Source organism: Pimephales promelas, chromosome 16 (genome assembly GCF_988280905.1).
Source record: "Pimephales promelas chromosome 16, fPimPro1.hap1.1, whole genome shotgun sequence".
NCBI lineage: Eukaryota > Metazoa > Chordata > Actinopteri > Cypriniformes > Leuciscidae > Pimephales > Pimephales promelas.
This window is the reverse complement of record NC_142784.1, coordinates 19,543,624-19,563,666: the sequence shown is the minus strand read 5'-3', so window position 1 is coordinate 19,563,666 and position 20,043 is coordinate 19,543,624. Positions and strand designations below refer to the sequence as shown.

The 20,043-nt window shown below is 37.2% G+C and overlaps 1 protein-coding gene across 6 annotated transcripts in view; it reads left to right on the top strand.

The window, feature by feature from the left end:
* rap1gap2a (RAP1 GTPase activating protein 2a) overlaps positions 1-20,043 on the top strand; it is an 80,748-nt gene that overhangs the window by 4,334 nt on the left and 56,371 nt on the right. For 2 of the 6 annotated variants that reach the window (XM_089121160.1, XM_039662598.2), the window contains exon 2: positions 17,273-17,308. Coding sequence is in view for 5 of the 6 variants with exons in the window: in XM_039662598.2 (XP_039518532.2) it covers positions 17,273-17,308 (36 nt within the window). In the remaining variant the exon portion in view is untranslated. Of the gene's footprint in view, positions 1-2,141; positions 2,262-11,855; positions 11,957-17,272; positions 17,309-18,139; positions 18,215-20,043 lie in introns of those variants that run through there. The other 4 variants (XM_039662599.2, XM_039662597.2, XM_089121158.1 and 1 more) reach the window with 4 other exon arrangements.

Sequence of the window (20,043 nt, the reverse complement as noted above, 5' to 3'; positions counted from 1 at the left end):
TTGACCACATGCTGTTATAATGCTGGCCAGTGAGGCACATGTGTCTGCATGTGAAGAAACTACTGTGGAACATCTGAGTGGAATCTCCCTCTTTGAACAGATCCATGTTCGCATTGTATTGCATGGCTTACTGTGAGAACTTGAGCTCTGAACTGTTTGTTTCTTTTGCAGAAGATGCATTTACGCAGACTGTTTGATGCTGCAGAGAGTCGACATCATTTTTTCTATTTTCCAAGTGTAACTAATATCGCCCAACTCTTTATAGAAAAAATTGGATACCGTATATACTTACTTGGATATAAGTACTCATATCATACAGTAGATATATATGCGTGATATATACTACTTTTCATATTTTATTTCCTTGATTGCACTGTAAAACAAACCAATTTTTAAGACTCATTTCAAGTTTAATGTAATTTAAGTTAAAATGACTAATATCCAAGTTGATTGTACTTAAATTAACTGCTTAACTTAACTGCTGAATGTGACTATTAAGATATTATAAACATTATAAACAACATCATGATGAAACAATATGTATTGTGAAAAACACTACATACATTTTTAAAAAGAAAATACTTTAATACAGAAATTGCAAGTGGAAAAATAATGTTATAAATATTAATTATAAATGTATAGCATAGTCTGCCGTAACTGGCTATGATGCTGCATGTTATTAATTCTTGGGATGCATAATATAATGGCACCATTATTTATATTCCATATATAATATCGGCCGACACTGGATACTGCATCGTGCACAATCATTTAAAGTTAATCTTTAAAAACACTTATTTGCTAACAATATTAAATGTAATCTTTAGCCAATCTCAAAACGGTTAACCATTTACATACTGTATATTATAATTTTGTAATACCTAAATTCACTTGTAGGTAGCATTTAAAATGATTGATTTAAATGTTTACTGTCTTAAAGCTACTTTTTTTTTTGTTCGCCGCTAGGGGTCGCTAACAATAAGGCGTAGGTTGATGACGCATTGTCTTCATGCTGAAGGATCTATAAATGTTTATGCTTGAGTAATTTACTCATAGTAAATACATTGTGTTTTTTAACATGACTGTGGTATGAAGCAGGGCGTAATTGCTAATGAGAGAGAGATACCAGTGCCACACCCCAGTCAATTTGAGCCCATGAAACCAGGTAGACAAAAAATATGTTTAACTTAAGAGGTCTTTTATCCCAAATGCTGTTAAAATCCTCAACTCGGTAAGCAAATGATCATCCAAATGACTACAGTATGAAATGTGATTAATTTGTATCTATCTATTTAACTCATTTTTAGTATTTATTTTTCTATGAACTGTGCTCGGTGTGTTTTTTATGTCTTTGTTTTTATGTCTGTATATTTATCTCAATGGTTGGTAAACCAAAGAGAATTTTCCACCCTGGTGGACAATAAAGATATTATTATTAACACACGATATAAAGGAATATATTTCCGAACTATACATGCAAGTGCTGTATTACTACACAGGGCGGTTTATTAGACGAATGAAACTTGTGAGGTAACAAGTGAACATGGACGAGACATTATTAAAAATAGGAATTTCTCTGCAGGAAATATATCACAGTGTGCAAATGATTTTTGGATATTATATTACAAAAATCTTCCAAATTATAGCTTTAATTTAATAAGACAAAACAATGCCGAATTTGAATATCAGGTATTTACTATCATTGGCCATAGGATGACTGAAATAATTATTACCTTTTTGGTAACGGCAAGATCTCTAATGGCAGTGCATCCCTAATTAACTCAGAACCAAAGTAGTGGCATCAAATATATAATGCCTTAAATATGTTGAATTTTAAGATGTGCGTTTTTTCCCCCCTCTGAGTTATTAAGCGTATGTCTTTCTAGCCTTGTATACGAGTAACCCTGTGCCATAAATCTTCTGTAAGGTTGGCTTTTATGGCTCCGTTTAATTTTATATCTGAGGATTAATCCGCACTCCCTCACAAGCCCATTATAGAGGGCCAGAGCGTATTAAACGCCATAGCAACTACTACAACTACTACCTGCATTCTTATACACATCTCTCTCTCTCTCCTCACGATTCGTTCACATTCTCTCATCCTTTTCCCTCCCTCCTCAGTTTTGTTCTCCCTCCCTCCCTCCCTCCCTCTCCCACTGTTTCTCTGAGCGGTTCTCTCTCCTCACTCGTGTTGAACCAGTCGTTTCATGCAGCACTGCTGTGTTTACTCAGTTCTGAGAGCCTCTGATGGCAGATTCAAGGTAAGGTGATGTTTTAATGGTTATTTAAGTGCATGATAAATTCAAGAGCTTATTTGCTTGGGATTTTGTCACACTAATGGACTGCAGCCTTTGGGTTTGTGTGGGACCTGACTAAACTGCTACTGTATATATTAGGGTGTGTTTGTATTTGTGTCTGTTTTCTTACGTCATGCCCATGAGTTGCATCAGGGTCTCTAAACTAATATGGAGTTTTAAACTTGCATATTTTCTAACAAAAAAGTCTTAAAGCGCAACCGTGTGACATTAAAACCTACGTGACTATTTCAATTAATAGTTATAGCTTGTTTTAGGCTTGTGTGTGTGTTATGTTAATGACTCATTCCCTCAGTGTATGCCATTGTTTGTCACTGCCAGGGGACGTGTTCAGCATGATGGCTCAATTTTTAGAAAAAAATAAAGTATGTGGATGATGCATGTGAGTCATTCTGCACGGGCTGTGCGGGATTTGGCAAACAGAGAGCTATCATAAAGAGGCTTGCATTATGATAAAATGAAAGAGACTTTAAGCGTCAAAGATGCAAAACAGTTTTTACATGAAATTTACACAGTTTTTAAATATATACACAGCCACATTTCCTTGTGGTTGTAGCAGGAAATGATATGTGATCTTAGGTTTAATATTACAGAACATTATGTCGAACTACTGCGGTTATAAGTGCAACCTGTAGCTTGAGCTTTTGCTGAGCTAGTGTGATTACTTTTATGCATTAGAGTGATACGTGAACTGGATGTTGCTGTCCTCTCCAGTGCAAGAGTGTGCACAGTGCACCATTATGGCATAATTATGTCTCTTAAAGTCTATTGTGGGTCCTGCAGGGCCTTTTGAGTGGCATGTGCTCAAACTGAAAAAGGGCACCCCTCCCTTTTTTAATATCAAGATTATTTAGTAATCCTACATAAAAAGAGGAAATGGTCTCATCTTCATGACAAATTCAATCAAAAAAAAAAAATATTGTCTCAAAAGCTTTAGATTTATTCACTATTAATAACAACCTAATAGATCATAGATATACAGGATTTCAGAGCGTCTTTAAACCTAATTACAACAGCAAGTTTCTGTAAGCCATGCTTTAAGATGTTTATGACTTCACTGTAATCCACTGGGATGTCCCTTTCTCTGGCTATGGGGAGAAGGTCTGAGAGTCTCTCCTCTGAGCAGAGGCTTCGCAGTTAACCTCATTTTGGAAAAGGATCTCTCCTCAGTTGCAGTTGGTGGCAAAAACTTGATACTGTGAAGGACCAGGAATATTGGTCTCTTGAAGGTCTCGTATTCACTGCACTTTCCATAAAATAAAATAAAATTATGAATTACATTCTGCATGATAAAATATAAAGATTTCAAAGTGATCTTCTGTAATGCTTTTTTTTAGTTACTACTTCTACATTACTACATTTAAACATGTGAGGACGACTGGAGAGTATAGAATACTATAGATAAAAAAATTAGCGAAAACGTGCATATTTACAATCTGGAATTATCCATAATTTAATATTATTACCATATACGTGAATAAATGTTAATAAATTAAGTGTATCAGCAATCATAAATTAAATAAATCATATTTCTTGGAAATATAGGTGACGAGGATCACTTGACGCTTTATGTAAGTTCCAGTGCGAAACAACATGAGGGCGCATGTGCAGTGGGTAAAAGGAGAGATGGCGAGGAGGCGCATTTTTGGTTGTGGCACTCATGAGTTACACGCAGATAATGGTTAAGGTTGCAGCAGTAGCAAATAAGAATAGTTTTACAATTCTAATTAATGTTACACCTACTTTTCTAGATCCAATCAGGTGCTAGTTGGAAAAAAAATCCACGCCCACTATTTTACCTCATTTAGTATTCCGTTTCTCTCGGAAATACGTCACAACACTGGAGAAAATTTGTTTGCAACTTCCAGTTCACAGAGACTTTAAGAATGCGTTGCCCCTGGCAACCGATAGTCTCTCACAATCATGCCCGACCAGCTCAGCAGACCCTGCCCAAATCGGCACGTGACTCCTCACTCTCAGTTGGCTATGACCTATATGGCAAAAAGCTAGCCTAGACCTCTCTCTCAGACCTCACATCTCTTGGTCAGACATCAAATAAATACAATATGAGCTTTTATAGACAACGTGTTTAGTATTTATTCAAACAACAAGATCTTTGTTTACCCTTACAAAACAGCTGCTGTCTGCTGTGTGGCCGCTGCGGACTGGAGCTTCAGTTGATTCAGTCAAGATAGAGGGAGCAGAGTTATCAGTTAGGCTCGTACACATGGGGACAAATTTCAGCGCGCGTTATTCGTCAGCGTTTTTTGTGTTCACACCCAAGCGATTTTCGCTGACGATGAGCCGAGTGAACGTGCAAATTCATTCCCTGACATTAGATGGCGCCCATTTCTTCTGCAATTCCACTCCATAACAGTTTTATAACTCTTTTATCAAGATGTTTGTAGTCGCAGTCGTGTTTGTCACATTTATGTTCTAACTCCAACGAAACCAGCAGCTCTACATTCATCTTGCCTTGCATCTTCCTCATCTGATTTCTTCTTGGCAGTGTAGACGGCGACGCTACTTGGCGTAGATCTTCTTCTTCATTAAGTAATCGTATGTGTTCGGCAAGACCGTTTTGTGTTTGAACGCCCCCAAGTTGTGTTTTACTGTAACTTCAGAAGCTCCAAACACGTGAGCAAAAGCGCCAATCTCATTGGTCAGATAATTTTTGACGCGGCGCGTCAAACTAAAAAAACGAATCCGAGGCGTTTTTAAAAAAATTTCGCTTTTACGTGTGGCATTTTCCACGTCCGTGTGCACACTCACATTGGCGCCCATTGTTTAGTCACGAGGCGTTAAACGTCGCTGAAAATGCGTGCGAAATTTGTCCCAGTGTGAACAGGCCTTTACTGATAGTTTGAGGATTTACACAAGCTCTTTTTAAAACGGACAGACAGACTTAAAGGGTGACCAATAGCATTGATTTATTGAAGAGCAAAAAAAAAACACCATTATTGATCACAAAAAAGGGCACTTCGGCAAAAAGGGTATGTGGGTGGGGTCCTGCCATGTGCGTCAGCCTCATCTGCTCTCTCTATTGTCCTCCATTCTCTCTTCATCCTTCCATTGTTATGATACTCATCTGGTCATTTCCCCATTGCTCATTTTCTCACTTTCTCTCAAGTGTCTTTCCCTCTCTTCCCCACTGCGATCTCTCATTAGTTTGCGGCGTAGTTGCTTCACAGCTCATTTTCTCTCTTTCCTCCCCCTCCGTACCTCTGTTCTGTACCTGTCCTTTCTTGAGTCGCCGAAGGGAATGAGTGATGAGCAGAAACTTAAATGGAGAATGAGTCACTGTAATGGCAAGAGTGAAGGGCGTCTTCTCTTCTCTTCTCTTCTCTTCTCTTCTCTCTACACAGAGTTGTGCGGTCCAGCTCTCTATAAACTCAAAATCATAAGGGACTGCAGATGAGCTAGAAGCACTGCAGAGACCAGCATTTGTTTTTGTGAGTGTCAGTGTATGCGCACAGCCACACACATGTGGATGTGTTTGATTTGCCGGTTGGGTGGGTGTAAACGGGTTTCAGGCTGTGAGTGGGTGTACAAGCTAAGCTCTTTGTCACGGCTATCAAAATCCATACGCGCAGCACAGAGATGTGTGAGAGAGAGCAGTGTTCATCACTAATGAGTGGATCAGAGAAGAAGTCAAGCACGGGAAGTCAAAATGTGAGAAGCCCTTATGAGAGGGAGAGAGGTTAAGGATGAGGTCGATGAGAGGACAGCATGTTCAATGAATGGAGGAAGGTGAGAGTATAAAGTAGAATTGTAAAGTAGAACCCTGAAGGTTTTGTGGAGAAATAAAGTAGAAGAAATAATGAGGTGAAATAAAAGCAATGCAGAATTGCCATCCTGTTTTGAGGTTTTGGTGGCTTCATTCCAGCGACAGATAAGGGGAAGCCTAGACAGTAGATCTAATGAGCCAGATCGTGTGAGCGCTGTGTGTGAGTGATACAACCCCCTCTCTACCTAATCTAATGAGAGAGCATGGCGTTCATTTAGTGGGAGCGCTGGAAAACAGTCCCATCAGTCAGTCTTGGCTCAGGGCTGCCGGAGCCCACAAAACACTGTCTTCAGTCCAGAGCACTATCATGCCAAGCGCATTGCTTAGACTTGTCTAACATATGGAACATTTGCTGCACACTCCAATGTCTGTTTAATGTGAGTCTAATGTATTTTGGTGAAATGGTCAAAGATCTGGGCTGGATCGCCATCCTTGTACCCCTTGAAGTATTTCGATTTTTGGCATAGAGTTACAGTAGGCCTGCCTGGAGTCCCAACCAGGTGTGATGCAACAAGTTTTCAAATAGTGCTTCATAACTTGACACTATATAACAGCTAATCAGAAACAGGACTAAAGACCAAAGAGATTTCAGAGTGAGTAGAGCAATGGTTAATGTTAATGGTTAGGGTGAAGGTTAGAGTTAAATTTTAGACTTTTGTTTCCCTGGACCATCAGCAAAATCATGAATAACAAGTTGGAAACGTATGAATCCTGAGTTGTCATTCTTAATGTCCTGCCCAAGTAGGACTTGGTCCTGGAGCACAATTCTTTTCAACCAATCACATTTTAAGGTTAATTGCATTTCTTACCTTATGCCTAACCTTAAAATGGCTCAGGAACTTGAACAATATTCCTAATAACCAATAACTGTTTACTTGCACGCCATTACGCAGGAAACTCCCAAAAAGAATCATTTTGAAATGACCCATTGTTTACATGCAAACCCATAACCTTCCTAAGATTTGAATAAGTGACGTCAAAATCGAATCATTTGTGTATCTGACTAAGTAGTCCATTTGTTGTGTCAGTTTTTAAATAAAGCATTAAAAACCAAAGAGTGCTATTCCAACATGTAAACCTTAGCACCATTGTATTTTACATTGAGTTTTACATTTACTCTTATTGGACTGAGTTTAGTTGCATGTATGCCAGAAGAAGTTCAAAGGACATTTGAAATTGAGATTAGGGGAAACAAGTGGTTTCCAAGTCAGATAAATGTGTAATAGAGGGGCCCTTTCCACTTCCTGCCTCCCTCTTTCACTCTTTTCATAAGATATGATTAACCTTAAGTTTGTTACACCTCTGGTTCTAAGCCTATGCAGCTTTCAGCCTTTTCTTTTCTTTCTTTCTCTCTCTCTCTCATAACTCATTCACAACATGTACGCCCTTCACTCTTCTGGAATACTGCTGTTTAACTAGAGAGGAAAAGGCAAACTGTCCAATAGGGTGTCATTGTTCAGGATACAGCTAGTAGATACAGTACATAGTTAATTTTTTAAGTCATCAGATTTTTATCAGCCAAACTTGATCTATAAATGCAGACATAAGGGAAATTGAGGAGAAATGGCCCATTAACCTGAATTTAGACAAATTTATCTGTGTCCGTTAAAATACAGTGATTAGGAATGCACTATATATTCGTATATTGGTTATTGGCTGATATTAGAGAATTTTTTTTAGTTCTGTTGAAATATTGTGTATTTAAGAGTGTATTTAATTGTACATGCTCATTTCCCTTTATTTTTTCATCTACTACTCACTTAAAATGAATATTTTAACACTCATTTAATAACATGGTGAAATGTAAACTTAAGAAAATCATATGTTTACTTTTCATATAATGTTGTGAAAATTTTAAAGGTTGTGATTTCACCTTTTTTTCATTTTAAATACGGTGTAATGTTGTTGTTGGTGCAAGAACAGTAAGTTGCTGCACTGAAAGTTCAACATAAGCAGAGATATCTTTTAAAAATCAGGAAGTTTAATGCCTACAAAAACGAGTCGAATGGGACTACAACGAGATAATTCCCGGGTTTATATACGTATCTAACCCATAAATTTACATCAACCCTCCCTCCGGAATATGCAAAAAAAGGGGGCATATTTCTGCGGCTTTTAAGAGTTATAGTGGAGAGCTGTAGTCATGCTGTCAAAAGTGTTATTTTTTTTTTATTTTATTACACAACCTGTAAATAAGACTTAGGCTAATCATTTCAAACATATTTGCATGTAGCCTATAATTTAAGACGTAATGTTTTGTAATGTCAAGGACGTTAACAAATGCCAGCACTGGTTTTAGTAGCCACTTAGGCTAGTTATGCTATTAAACGCGTACAAACATTTTTGACCAGAATTTGTAATTATGTAGCCTACTAATTTTGTAAATGTATTTTCCAATGTATACTTTATGACGAAATTTTTCGATTTGATCAAGAACGTGCACCAATGCCAACACTGTTTGTTTATAGTAGCCATTTAGTTCGATGCTATTTTGTGTACAAAGACAAACGTGTATAAAGCTTAAAAAATTATATATAATCGCAACAGCAAACTTCTGCTGTTATCAGTGTATGGTTTTAGCACATCATGTACACCTAAAGAAAACAATACACTGAGTAAACTAAGTTTTGTGAATAGATAAACGGTTGCTCATGATATCAATAAAACAATAACTTTAAAAACGGTATTACTCTGTCATTTTTTTTATAAATAACAAGAGACAGTCAGGGGTTCAGTAGACCAGACATCAGGCTATTTCAGCCAACGCTGAGTCATCTCTTATGAGCTTCTGACTTCATGCCATGGGGAGCGCCCTGTTTGACAGACTGCATTCTGTCTGCCAAGTCCAATGCACTTAGATTGATGATGTCTGTCATATTTGTGTGTGTGGGTGCCTGTATGTGATGAAATCCTTTTTAATCAATGCCTCTGACCAGTCATAAAACATCTCAACCCTTTCTATTCGCTATTCGTACAAAGCTGTTGAGAAAAGTTCAAGTGATACTCATCTAATTATCACATATATTGATGTTCCGCCATGGCCAGCGTTAATCATTATCGAAGCGGATGTTAATGTTAAGGGTGCAGGAGTACATGTCCTCAGCGATCATGAATTATCTGTCCTCTCTTCATTTTAAAAAGCTCTCTAGCTTTCTGAGAATGAGGAAATGAAAACTAAAATAATTATTTGTGATAATTTCAAGCCGCTACATCTACGTTCATTATCAAAGTGCATACCTGAACAAAATATACTCTGCTCAATAAACATCACAGATATATAGGGAGGTGTTTAGTATCATGCATTTGAAATTGTTTTGATGTGTAGATGTCACCATTATCTTTTAGCTTTAGTTTTGTTTGTCTCTTTGTTGCTTTCGGCCTAGGTTCCTGTCATGGTGATTCATTATTTTCCCAATTAGAGCACACCTGTTTGTATTTGAGTTTGTCACCTTGTGTATTTGAGGCCCTGTTTACACGAGAACGCTCGCGGGTGAAAACGTAAAAATATTTTATCGGATGTGCCTTTCGTTTACACTGAGACGGCGTTTTTGAGGCTTAAAAACGCAAAAAAGTGAAACCACCCTCCAGAGTGGAAATCTTAAAAACGCTCCACCGCCGCGTTCCCGTGTAAACGGTAAAAACTCAAAAGTCTGCTTGACAGTTAAGGTTGTACACAGGCGCGTGGACTTGGTGTTGTTGTAGTATGCACTCCTAGCCACATGGACTCCAGCGTCACCATTTGCATGCGGATTTCCCACACAAAACGCTCGTCTAAACGCAGAATAAAAAATTATGTCGCAACGCCACTTTTGCGTTTTCTCTTCAGAATCATTTCCGTGTAAACATAGCCTAAGTTAATCTGTTTCTTTAAGTCATGGTCCGTTATCGTTTGTGCATGGCACGCTCTCTTGCACGCTCTCTTATGTGGATTAAATGAGTTTACTTTTTTTGATACGCATGTCTACCTGAATCTTCTTTATCATCATTGGACTAAAACGTGACAGAATAACGGACCCTCAAATTGAGGAAGAAAATGGATATTGCAGCCCAGTTTATTAAACTCAGCTTAGAGACATTTTCACTGCTTGTCTTGCCAAGCTTAAATTCTTCATTACTATGGATAATACCCAACCTAACTCCCTCTCCCACGTCCTCTGCCCAGGCTAGTCAGTCACTCCTTCGTGTCTTCGGTGGCACCCTTCAGTTCCTTGGCTCCTCTATTGTCTCTTACCTGGTTTGATCCGCCATGGACTTCTAGTTCACCAGCTTGGCCAAAGTGTGTCGACTCCTGTGTTGTACCTCAGACCTCCAGGCCTGTAGCACCAACTCAGACCGTGGAGCAGTCACCTCCGCCTTGGCTCCTCCCTCCCTCAGCTCCACCCGGGACCGTCGTCCCCTCTGCTCCACCCTGGGCAGGTGTACAGGTGTACTTGTTCCTGTGCCATGTACTTGCACTTCTGCTTTACACCCCTTCAGCTCTGTCTGGCTTTGCCTTCCCTGCGGCTTCACCAGGGTCCTCGGTCACACTGCCTCCGGCTCGTTCCTCCGGCACCCAGGTTATGCCTTGGCAGCTTGTCGCTGTGGCTCCGTACTGCCCCCCAGGACCTCCGTTGTGCCTCGGTCCCTTCAGTCTCTCGGCTCCACCAGGATCTACTGACCATCCTGTCATCTCCTCCCTGGTTCCTTCCAGCTTCAGATCTTCCATGGGTGTGTCTACCATCAGCTCCTCCAGGTGTCCTTCCGCCGTCTGCTCCACCCTGGTTCCTCCTGCCTAGTTCTTGTTCTTCATGGTTCTTCTGGTTCTAGGGCGGCAGTGGCTCAGTGGTTCATGTGGGTTGTCTACAAACCGAAAGGTTGGTGGTTCAATCCTCGGTTCCACCTGATATGACCAAGTGTCGAGGTGTCCATGAGCAAGACACCTAACCCCAGCTGCTCCCAACGAGCTGGCTGGCGCCTGCATGGCTGACACCATGACAGCTGTCGGTCTATGAATGAGTGTATGAATGGGTGAATTTGAGGCAAATGTAAAGCGCTTTGGTGGCCATTAGGTCTATGAAAACGGTATATAAATGCAGTCATTTACCATTTCATCAGCCCCTCGTCTGCCTCCAGAGTTCCCACCCTCCCTATGTGTTACGGCCTTTCCGGAGGGGGTCACCATTATGTTCAGTTTAGATTTAGTTTATTATGTTCCTCTTTTTTGCCGTCTGCCTACGTTCTTGTTTACATTAATCAGTTGTCATGGAGGTTCATTATGTTCCTAAGAGCGCATCTGTTTGTATTTGAGTTTGTCACCTTGTGTATTTGAGTTCATCTGTTCCTTTCAGTCATGGTCCGTTATTGTTTTGTCTTTGAATAATGTTTCGGCCCCACACATTTAGAAATTAAACTAAATATCAGTGGATCACATTATAAAAGATCACAACAAATAGCACTGATTTTATTTAAGAAATTTCACATATCAGTCTGGTATTGTGAGTTAAAACTTGAGGGAAAATGGGAGCAGGTATCCACTAAAAATCACATTGGGATCTATTGATTAAAAGTCATTACATAAATGGTGCTGTACTTCCTGTGCTGGATATAATGAGTGGCTGGAGTGAAATAAAAAGCCATGCAGACACATTTATAAAGTATAGAGGGAGGTGAAGTGAAGAGAGGGGGGTTAGGGTGGGAAACAGGTAGGAGGAGGCGTCAGCTTGTCCCTTACACTTCCCCCTGGTGGCCTCCCTTAAAAGGGTGGAAAGAGGTGAAGTCTTCTGTCTGTCACAGCAGATAGAGTAAGACAGAGAGAAATCACCGCGGTCAGCATGTACAGGAGGAAAAGAAGTGTGTCATTCGGGGGCTTTGGATGGTAGGATACTTTTTTGTTTCTCTCTAGCCTCCAACTGTGACTCAAAAGTTGAGCTTCAGTGAAGTACAGTTGAGCTCAGTGCATTTGAGTTTATGGTAGAATATGATAAATCTGCTTTTTTATTTGCTAATAAAAGATTTGCATATAATCACTTGCTTTTAGTGAGAAAGACAGCAAATTGTGTACCATAGCTTTTTTATAATACACTTGAGATTTCCATTTAGATTTTTTTTTTAATATAATTTAGATGCGTTATTTTGAGGACGTTGTCAATCTATGTAAAACTGTCCATCCAGTAAAGAAATGTGTTTTAGATTTGTTTTTAATAGATTTCTTTCAGTAATTCTCTAAGAAAATGGTTGAAAAGAAAAGTAAATTTTAACAGCCTTATAAAATGTGAAAATCAGCTGGCATTGACCTTAAGGCTCATGCTTTCTTTACAAGGGCAAAACCCCAGAAAGACAGGAAATTGAAATTGATTTCAGTTGCTGCCAAACTTTTTTTTTTTTGTGTACTTACATTTATTCTTATAAAAGAAAGATTGTATGATTGTAAAAATAATAGACATGTGCATATAAACTACAGTTCAAATACTGGTTAATGTTTTTGAAAGAAGTATTTTATGTTCACCAAGGCTGCAGTTATTTGATCAAAAACACAGTAAACAGTAATATTGTGAGAATAATTAAACATTTTAAAATAACTATTATATTTTAATATATTATTTTAAAATGTAATTTATTCCTGTTATGGCAAAGCAGCTATTTAAGGTGCGTTCACGTCATGTTGTAATGACCGTAATTATGAGATTTCCACTTGCAAAAAGCATTCACATCCTCATTGAGATCAGAGTTACAGCTTGTTGGGAATCATCACATGGTATTTTAATATAATATACTGATTTGGTGATAAAGAAATATTTCTTGTTGTTACTAATGTTGACATTTTTTTTTTATAAAGTCTATGTATAGCAAATTCTCTCTCCTAACAAGCGAATTATTATTATTAATATTATATGTATTATTTTAACGAATCAAAGTGCTTTCTGCTTTGGCTCTTCAAACGGGTGTAGTATGAGATATTTACATCGTCTTTGTATCACATTTATGTCTTGTTAAGTTTATAGTTTCACAGTTTCATAATTGTTTCTCTGACCCTGTTTTGCCTGTCCTCATTAATTTATTACCATGGTTTTTAATTCGTTGGATCACCTGTTCCTCGTTTCTTTATTCTTTATTTGAGCCCTCGGTTTCTTTAGTTCAGTTAAGCATTAAGGTTATGTGGTTAAAGGATGGAGGAGAAGGATTGGATTTTCTACACGCACCTCTGACACACAGATATTCTCTTTGAGTGTAAGGAAATAAAAATGAGAGGGGCGAGGTGAAGAAGGAATAATAATGAGTTGGATTTATGGAGTGCATTTCCATTACTCAAGGATGCTTTATAATGTACTGTAGATATACACTAAAGAAAAGATAACAGCAATATGATAGACAATAATAACAGACAATAGCACAAGCAGTAGAATATTACAAACAGAATTGAGCAAAGCTAATGCAAAGACAGTAAAAGGGGCATTGTGTAGACAAGGTAGTGCACAGCAACACAGAATCAAGCACAAAAACAGAACATTACTTAACAAACAGAAATAGGTTTTGAGTTGTAATTTGAATTTAGAAATATTATTATTTTTAATGCAGTGATCGGAGGAGAGAATTTCAGAGTTAGGGTGTGACAACGCTAAATGATCTACCCAAGAAGAGAGGCTATACCTATAATAGGGACAGAGAGAAGGCCACATTCAGAAAACCGAAAATATCAGGTTGGAGTGTAGGAGATTTCAGATCTTTGATGCTAATGAACGGACAACGTGACGCAAGTGAAAAAAAAATTTATGAAGATGATTAGGCATGTGACGATATAAAATTGTCAAGCTTTTATGCACGGTATATGATATTGAAATAAGTTGCAAAAAAAAGTGTTGTCACATACAGGTTTAATAACTTTTTTTCTAATACAAAGCACTGAACATTTAAATACAATTGTTATGATTTATAATGTGTTCCTTATAAATCATTACAACAATGAAGCAATACAAAAAAATAAAGTAAACAAATGTTTCAAACATATTAAAATGCAAATGAATTATAAAGAATAATAGGTAACACTTTACAATAATGTCTCATTAGTCAACATTAGTTAGCCTAATGCATTAACACTAACAATGAGCAATAGCTACATTTGTTACAGAAGTTATCAGCCTATTCTTTGTTAAAGTTTGTTAAAAAAAAAAAAAAAACTCAGCTGTTTATTCATGTCATCTCAGGTCCATTAAAATAGTTTTACTATTTTAATAGGTTTTTGTTTTTACATTAAATAGTTACTACTTTAAATTATAGTTATACTAATGTGTAATTAAATGTTGAAATTAACATTAACTGCGATTAATAAGTATTTTTCGTTAACTAGGCTAATGTTAACTAATGGAGCTTTATTGTAAAGTGTGACAATCTTCTAGACTCCAGATTAAAATGTAAAAAAAATGTTAATATTTGAAAATAAATAGCCTTAAGTCTAAGTATTTAAGTATTCGGTGCTGCAATGACCACCATTGCGAATACAAAAATCTGAATGGCTGTTTAAAACATGTAAATATTGTTCAGAAACAGAAAGTAGCACAGCTGCTTTTGTTTACGGGGTTACCAGGGTAATGGCTACATTTCGTCTGTTCCAGAAAACAATACTAGTTGGTTTTAACCATTTTAACCAGTTGGTGTGAAAAGTATTCTAAAAATCATAATAATTCATAATAAACAGTTATTCACAGTGCGTTGAAGTGCCCACGATAATGTACATTATTGGGTTAAAAATATATCGGTACGTCTAGATAATTGTATGTGACCAAATGTAATTTGTGGAAGAATGAGTTTTGCATGCCATTCAAGAATGCTGTGGTGTATCTTAAGTTAAAGCTAAGAGAACAAAAGTGAGACCAGCCTTTATTTGTTATGCAGTGCACAATGAGCATGCAGACTGTTGTGGTTTTAATGGTGGTCTTCCTCTGTGCTTTGTGGTGGGCCCGCGCTGATGTAATGATAGTGACGCACAGTGACAAAGCGTGTCGAGTCTGACAACAATACACACTGATTAGATGACTACGTCACAACTGGGGACCGTGACGATACCAGCTTTCATATCTCACACCTTTGCTTACATGAGGGTCACTGGCTGCTCTAGGTAATATGAATTTCATTGTAGAGAGCATGTTTCAGTGTGACGGATAATCAAAATACAATAAAACAAAAAATCGGACTTGCAAAACTGCTTTTTGCCTGCTGCTGTGAAGGTCGCTGACTCTCTTTATAAATATACACATTCATCTACATTTAGTCGCTTCAGTTTGGGGTTGATAGGAAAGCTAATGTAAGGCACAGTGGACTTGTTTCTTAGAGAAAATTAATAAGTCAACTCTTCTTTTGTATTATAATGTATCCAGTTGTGTGCAAGTAAAGGTGAATGATTGATGGTTGACTCTCTGAATGGAATGGAACATCTCTCTTTCGTCATTGGGCTGTAAATGTTCACACATTCAATTGGACAAAATGTTTGAAATGTCCTTAAACGGTTCTCCGAAACGTCTTTGGAAAATGTTGATGTAGGCTACTGAATGTCTGCAAGGGTTTTTTTTTTTTTTTTTTTTTTGATTGTGAAACATAAATATAAATTTTCTCCGTGCCGGCAAATTACCAGCATGTGTTTGGCTCATCACTCATTTAGCTGAAATGATACACCTCATGCTGTTCTCACATCAGGCCTAATGGCAGTAATTCAGCCTCATAAAATTACGCAAAAAATAGATCTGAACAGAGAAACTAATTAAATCGGAGTAAATGCTCATCCAAGATCATAGACAGACCATTTCATCTGATTTAGTAATTATCAATTTATTTACTGTACTAGTTGACATGGAGAAACTGGATTCAGACCTGCATCTCCCATCTAACACAACAGCTTTGTTTAGAGGATATTTGCTAAATAATTAGTCATAACTCATATGACTGTCTTTCTTTTGTGAAACACAAAACCGATTTTGAAGGATGTATCTTAATGCACTAAAGGGCAAGATATTTAGTAAAATATGACTTAAATTTTAGTAATATTATTAAGTATATTTTAAGTGTACTTTATTTGTATAGTAACATTCTAGTATCAATAGTATACTTGTAAGTGTACTATTTAAAAAATACACTACAAAATACTATGATCAATAAGTTATGACAACATGTTTTACATTTCTTTAACAATTTTTTCATCAAAATAAGAAATTTTTAACTTTTTAAATAAGTTTTGGAACTCTTTTTTTTCCCCATGTAATTTAAGTTGAAATGGCTTAAACATCCAAGTTTTTTTTACTTACATTTATGGCAGGAACGTTTTTTAGTGTGCTTTGGACTAAATTGGCCCACTTTTTAGAGTATAAATTAATTAAGTATACATTTAAGTACACTTTAATTGTGACAGTAGTACACTTTGAGATACTTAACTAGTTTACAACTACGTTTTTTGTTTGATCTGCAAATACTATACTGATATAAATGCTTAAAACATAGTATTGAGGTGTGTATATATATATATATAGTTTATACTCTCATTAAACTAGTTTAGTATGTTTATGTATTATTTTTGCACTTTGCAATCCATAAGACAGTATGTAAATCTATTTGAGCAAATATTGAATAGGCTACTACTTAGAATAATGTATATCTTGATAAGTATATTTTGATCAAAAGACAGAGTACAGAATAAGCCAAATATATTTAGACTTTTGTGTCAGTATAAGTCAAGTATATTTAAGTGCAATTTTAAGTATATTTCTGTGAAGTATGAGGAAATACCAAAACAGTGTACTGAAAGTATACTTTCTTGTTTTATTTAAAAGAAGTGTACTAATATCACACTTGAATAAACTTTTTTTTGTATAAGTGAAGTTATACAGACCACTTTTATGATACTCTCATGGTGTTTTTGTCCTTTTTGGAGCCTCACACAGGTTTGAAATGACATGTAGTTGAATAAAAAAAAATACAGAATTAAGGCCAAATTATGGTTGGATGAATATGACAATTTACATATTGACAGCATTTATGGCTTATTAATTATAAATATTGAGTGCATTCTTATTTATCGGGAATATACAATGTATGTTTAGGTTGAAAAGCAAGTGTATCTTATTGTCTCAAATGGTGTATTGATGATTTTGGACTTTTATTTTTTTAATTAAGTCATTTTTTTTTCTCTTTCTCTCCTGGTCTACAGGATTGACAAGTCCGGCATTGCCGCCCTGAGAACCCGGTGAGTCTCTCTCTCTCTCTCTCTGTGTGTGTGTGTGTGTAAACTCGATCCATCTAAATTCTCTGTCTGGATGACATGCCTGAATTTTCAGTCAATATATATACCAATAATCCAGCAATCATTTCGCTCCCCGTGCCCATGCTAATCCTACTTTGAAATCTTTGGTGTGAGATCTTCACACTCGCCTGTTCTGTATGAACGTCTCAACCTTCAAGTGTCTATCCGCCTGTCTGGCGGCGAGAGATGGGGATGAAAGAGAGGTGAGTGGAGGAGTGGAGGTAATAATCGTGAGCTCGGTATAGACAGAAACGGGCCGACATCAAAGCCCCCTGCTGTGGATTAGCACAGGTGGTCTTTGCGCTTGTATGTGTGTGTGAGAAGAACAGCATGCTCGATTGTATCAGTATACTATATACCTTCAGATCTGGTCATGTCACATTTCTTCTTGTGTCTCTCTGCGTGTGTTTCTGTCACGAATAACAATTCCTGATGTCACTGCTTACTATTTATATTGGTCTCCATGGAAATGAGTTAACAAAGCAAGGACCATCAAAAAAATGCGTGTGTGTCTGTGTACTAGAACAAGTTGGTGTGTCTGGGCAACGTTGTCTGTGTAGGGCTGTGCTTTGCCGGGTAGTATCTAACCAATGATTTCCCCCCATCGCATCTGCAACTACAAAGTGAATGGTCTGCTCTCTCCACCTGAAGGACAGGGCCACATTAGAGGAACAGCATAATCAGGGCCTGTGTGTCTGCCTGTTTATGCAGGTGCTGTTGTTTATTCAATAAAGCGTAGTGTTACGTGAATATGCTTTAGAAATGGAAGGACGGAGAGGGAGAGACTGAAATAGAGAGCCGTGTTTTTTGGGTGCACCTCTCAACGTGCAAGATGCCTCGCAAAATCTGGTGAGTTTTTCTGGAGTATTTTATGTTGCGTTTGTGTATTTTGTTCCGCACTTGTGTCATTCTCAGCATTGGTAATAAGAAATGTTTTTTGAGCAGAAAATGACTTCTAAAGGATCAAGTGACAAATCTCAGCTTTGCGTCACAGGAATAAATTACATTTTAAAATATATTAAAATAGAAAACAGTAATAATACTTCACAATAAACATTTTTTTTCACTGTATTTTTTTATTTGAAATGGTGCCTTGTTGAGCATTAGAGACATTTTATAATAATTCTATATTATTTTAATGAATATAAATGCTTTATATTTATATTATAAAAATGTTATTCTATAGTAAATTATATAAAAGATGTAAATGCATCCATACATTTCTGATTGAAGAGATCACAGAAAATCTTTGTCAATAGGTTGCATTTTGATGCCTTTGGGAGACCTAACGGGGATCTCATTTAAGTGTCAGTTTTATTTCAGATGCTTCTCCTGAGAAATAACAGCCATTGACACAGTATGAGCTTTAAAATGAATGTGGATTGCACACACTGTAGAAAAGAATATGCTTTATCTAATCAATAAAATTGTGGCCACAGATTACAAGCAATATTATTAAATTTAACAAATTAGGATTGAGTAATAATTAATCAATCAATATTTTATATTGCCAACATTGAAGACACCTGATGTTAACAAGCAGAATCACTAAAGGAGAAAACCGTAATTTTAAAACAAACACCGATCACCATAATGGTGACATCAATTTATGTTTTTTTTGGTTGTTGTAAGTTTTACTCATTTTAAATGGTTAACTTTTAAGCAATTAATTTGATAATTATTACTCAATTGTAATTTGTTACATTTAATTAATATCATTGCTTGTAATCTGTTGCCACAATTTTTTGATTAGATAAATCATATTCATTTTTACAGTGTAAGATGGATAGTAAGAATTTCATGTTTTGAGGTTATAGTGAGATCTTTTGCTGATTATCCAAGCACAGCATGTGGCGTTCTTGATATCTCTTCTGAAACTCTAGAACTCCTGAAAAATATCTAAGTTCAAGTATTGTCTAATCTCTTAATCTTCTACTAGAAACAATTTAACAAAGCATGGGTTCTCGATTATGTTTTTTCTTATGTGGGATGGCATATTTCCAATTTCCAATTTGGGTCTTCCTTTCTTTCTTAAAAAATGCTTAAACCACGTTTACATAAACCATAAATTCCCAGTTTAACAGGGAATTAAGTTCGATTGCTGTCTTGATGCAGGACTGGAGGTGAACCATCTGACGCCTAAATGAGACAACGCCTGAAGCTGTTTCAGCTGTCACAATTGGTCCCACCCCCAGTACTCTGATTTCATTATCTCCCCCATAACGATCTAATATTGGACCCAACAGCCTGTTCTACTGGGGTGCTGCGAATGGCTGTCGGCGGTGACATTAAGCGACTCTGAAAGACTGTTGTCCTTTATCTATAAACTAATTTGGTCCTGGGTCAGCAATCTGCCCCTGAAACCTTCTGCTGTGTGAGACTTGAAATGAGCTGTTTAGACTGAAAAGACACTGAGAGAGCGCTCAGACTGAGTCATGGCTGTGCATGTATCGGGGGAGTATAGTGCTGATCTGAGAGCGGTATGACTGCTCAATGGAGTGTCTTCTGGGACGGCGCTCTGTCTCCAGCCACATCTGCAGCTGTCTCGATTATGCCTGTAGTCCTATAGGAGACAATTAGAGGCATAAACCCACAATTACCCATTACACTGAACAGAGACTGAGAGCAACATCACATGACTCCAGATGGTATGGAGATGAGTTCGCTTTCTTACCAAA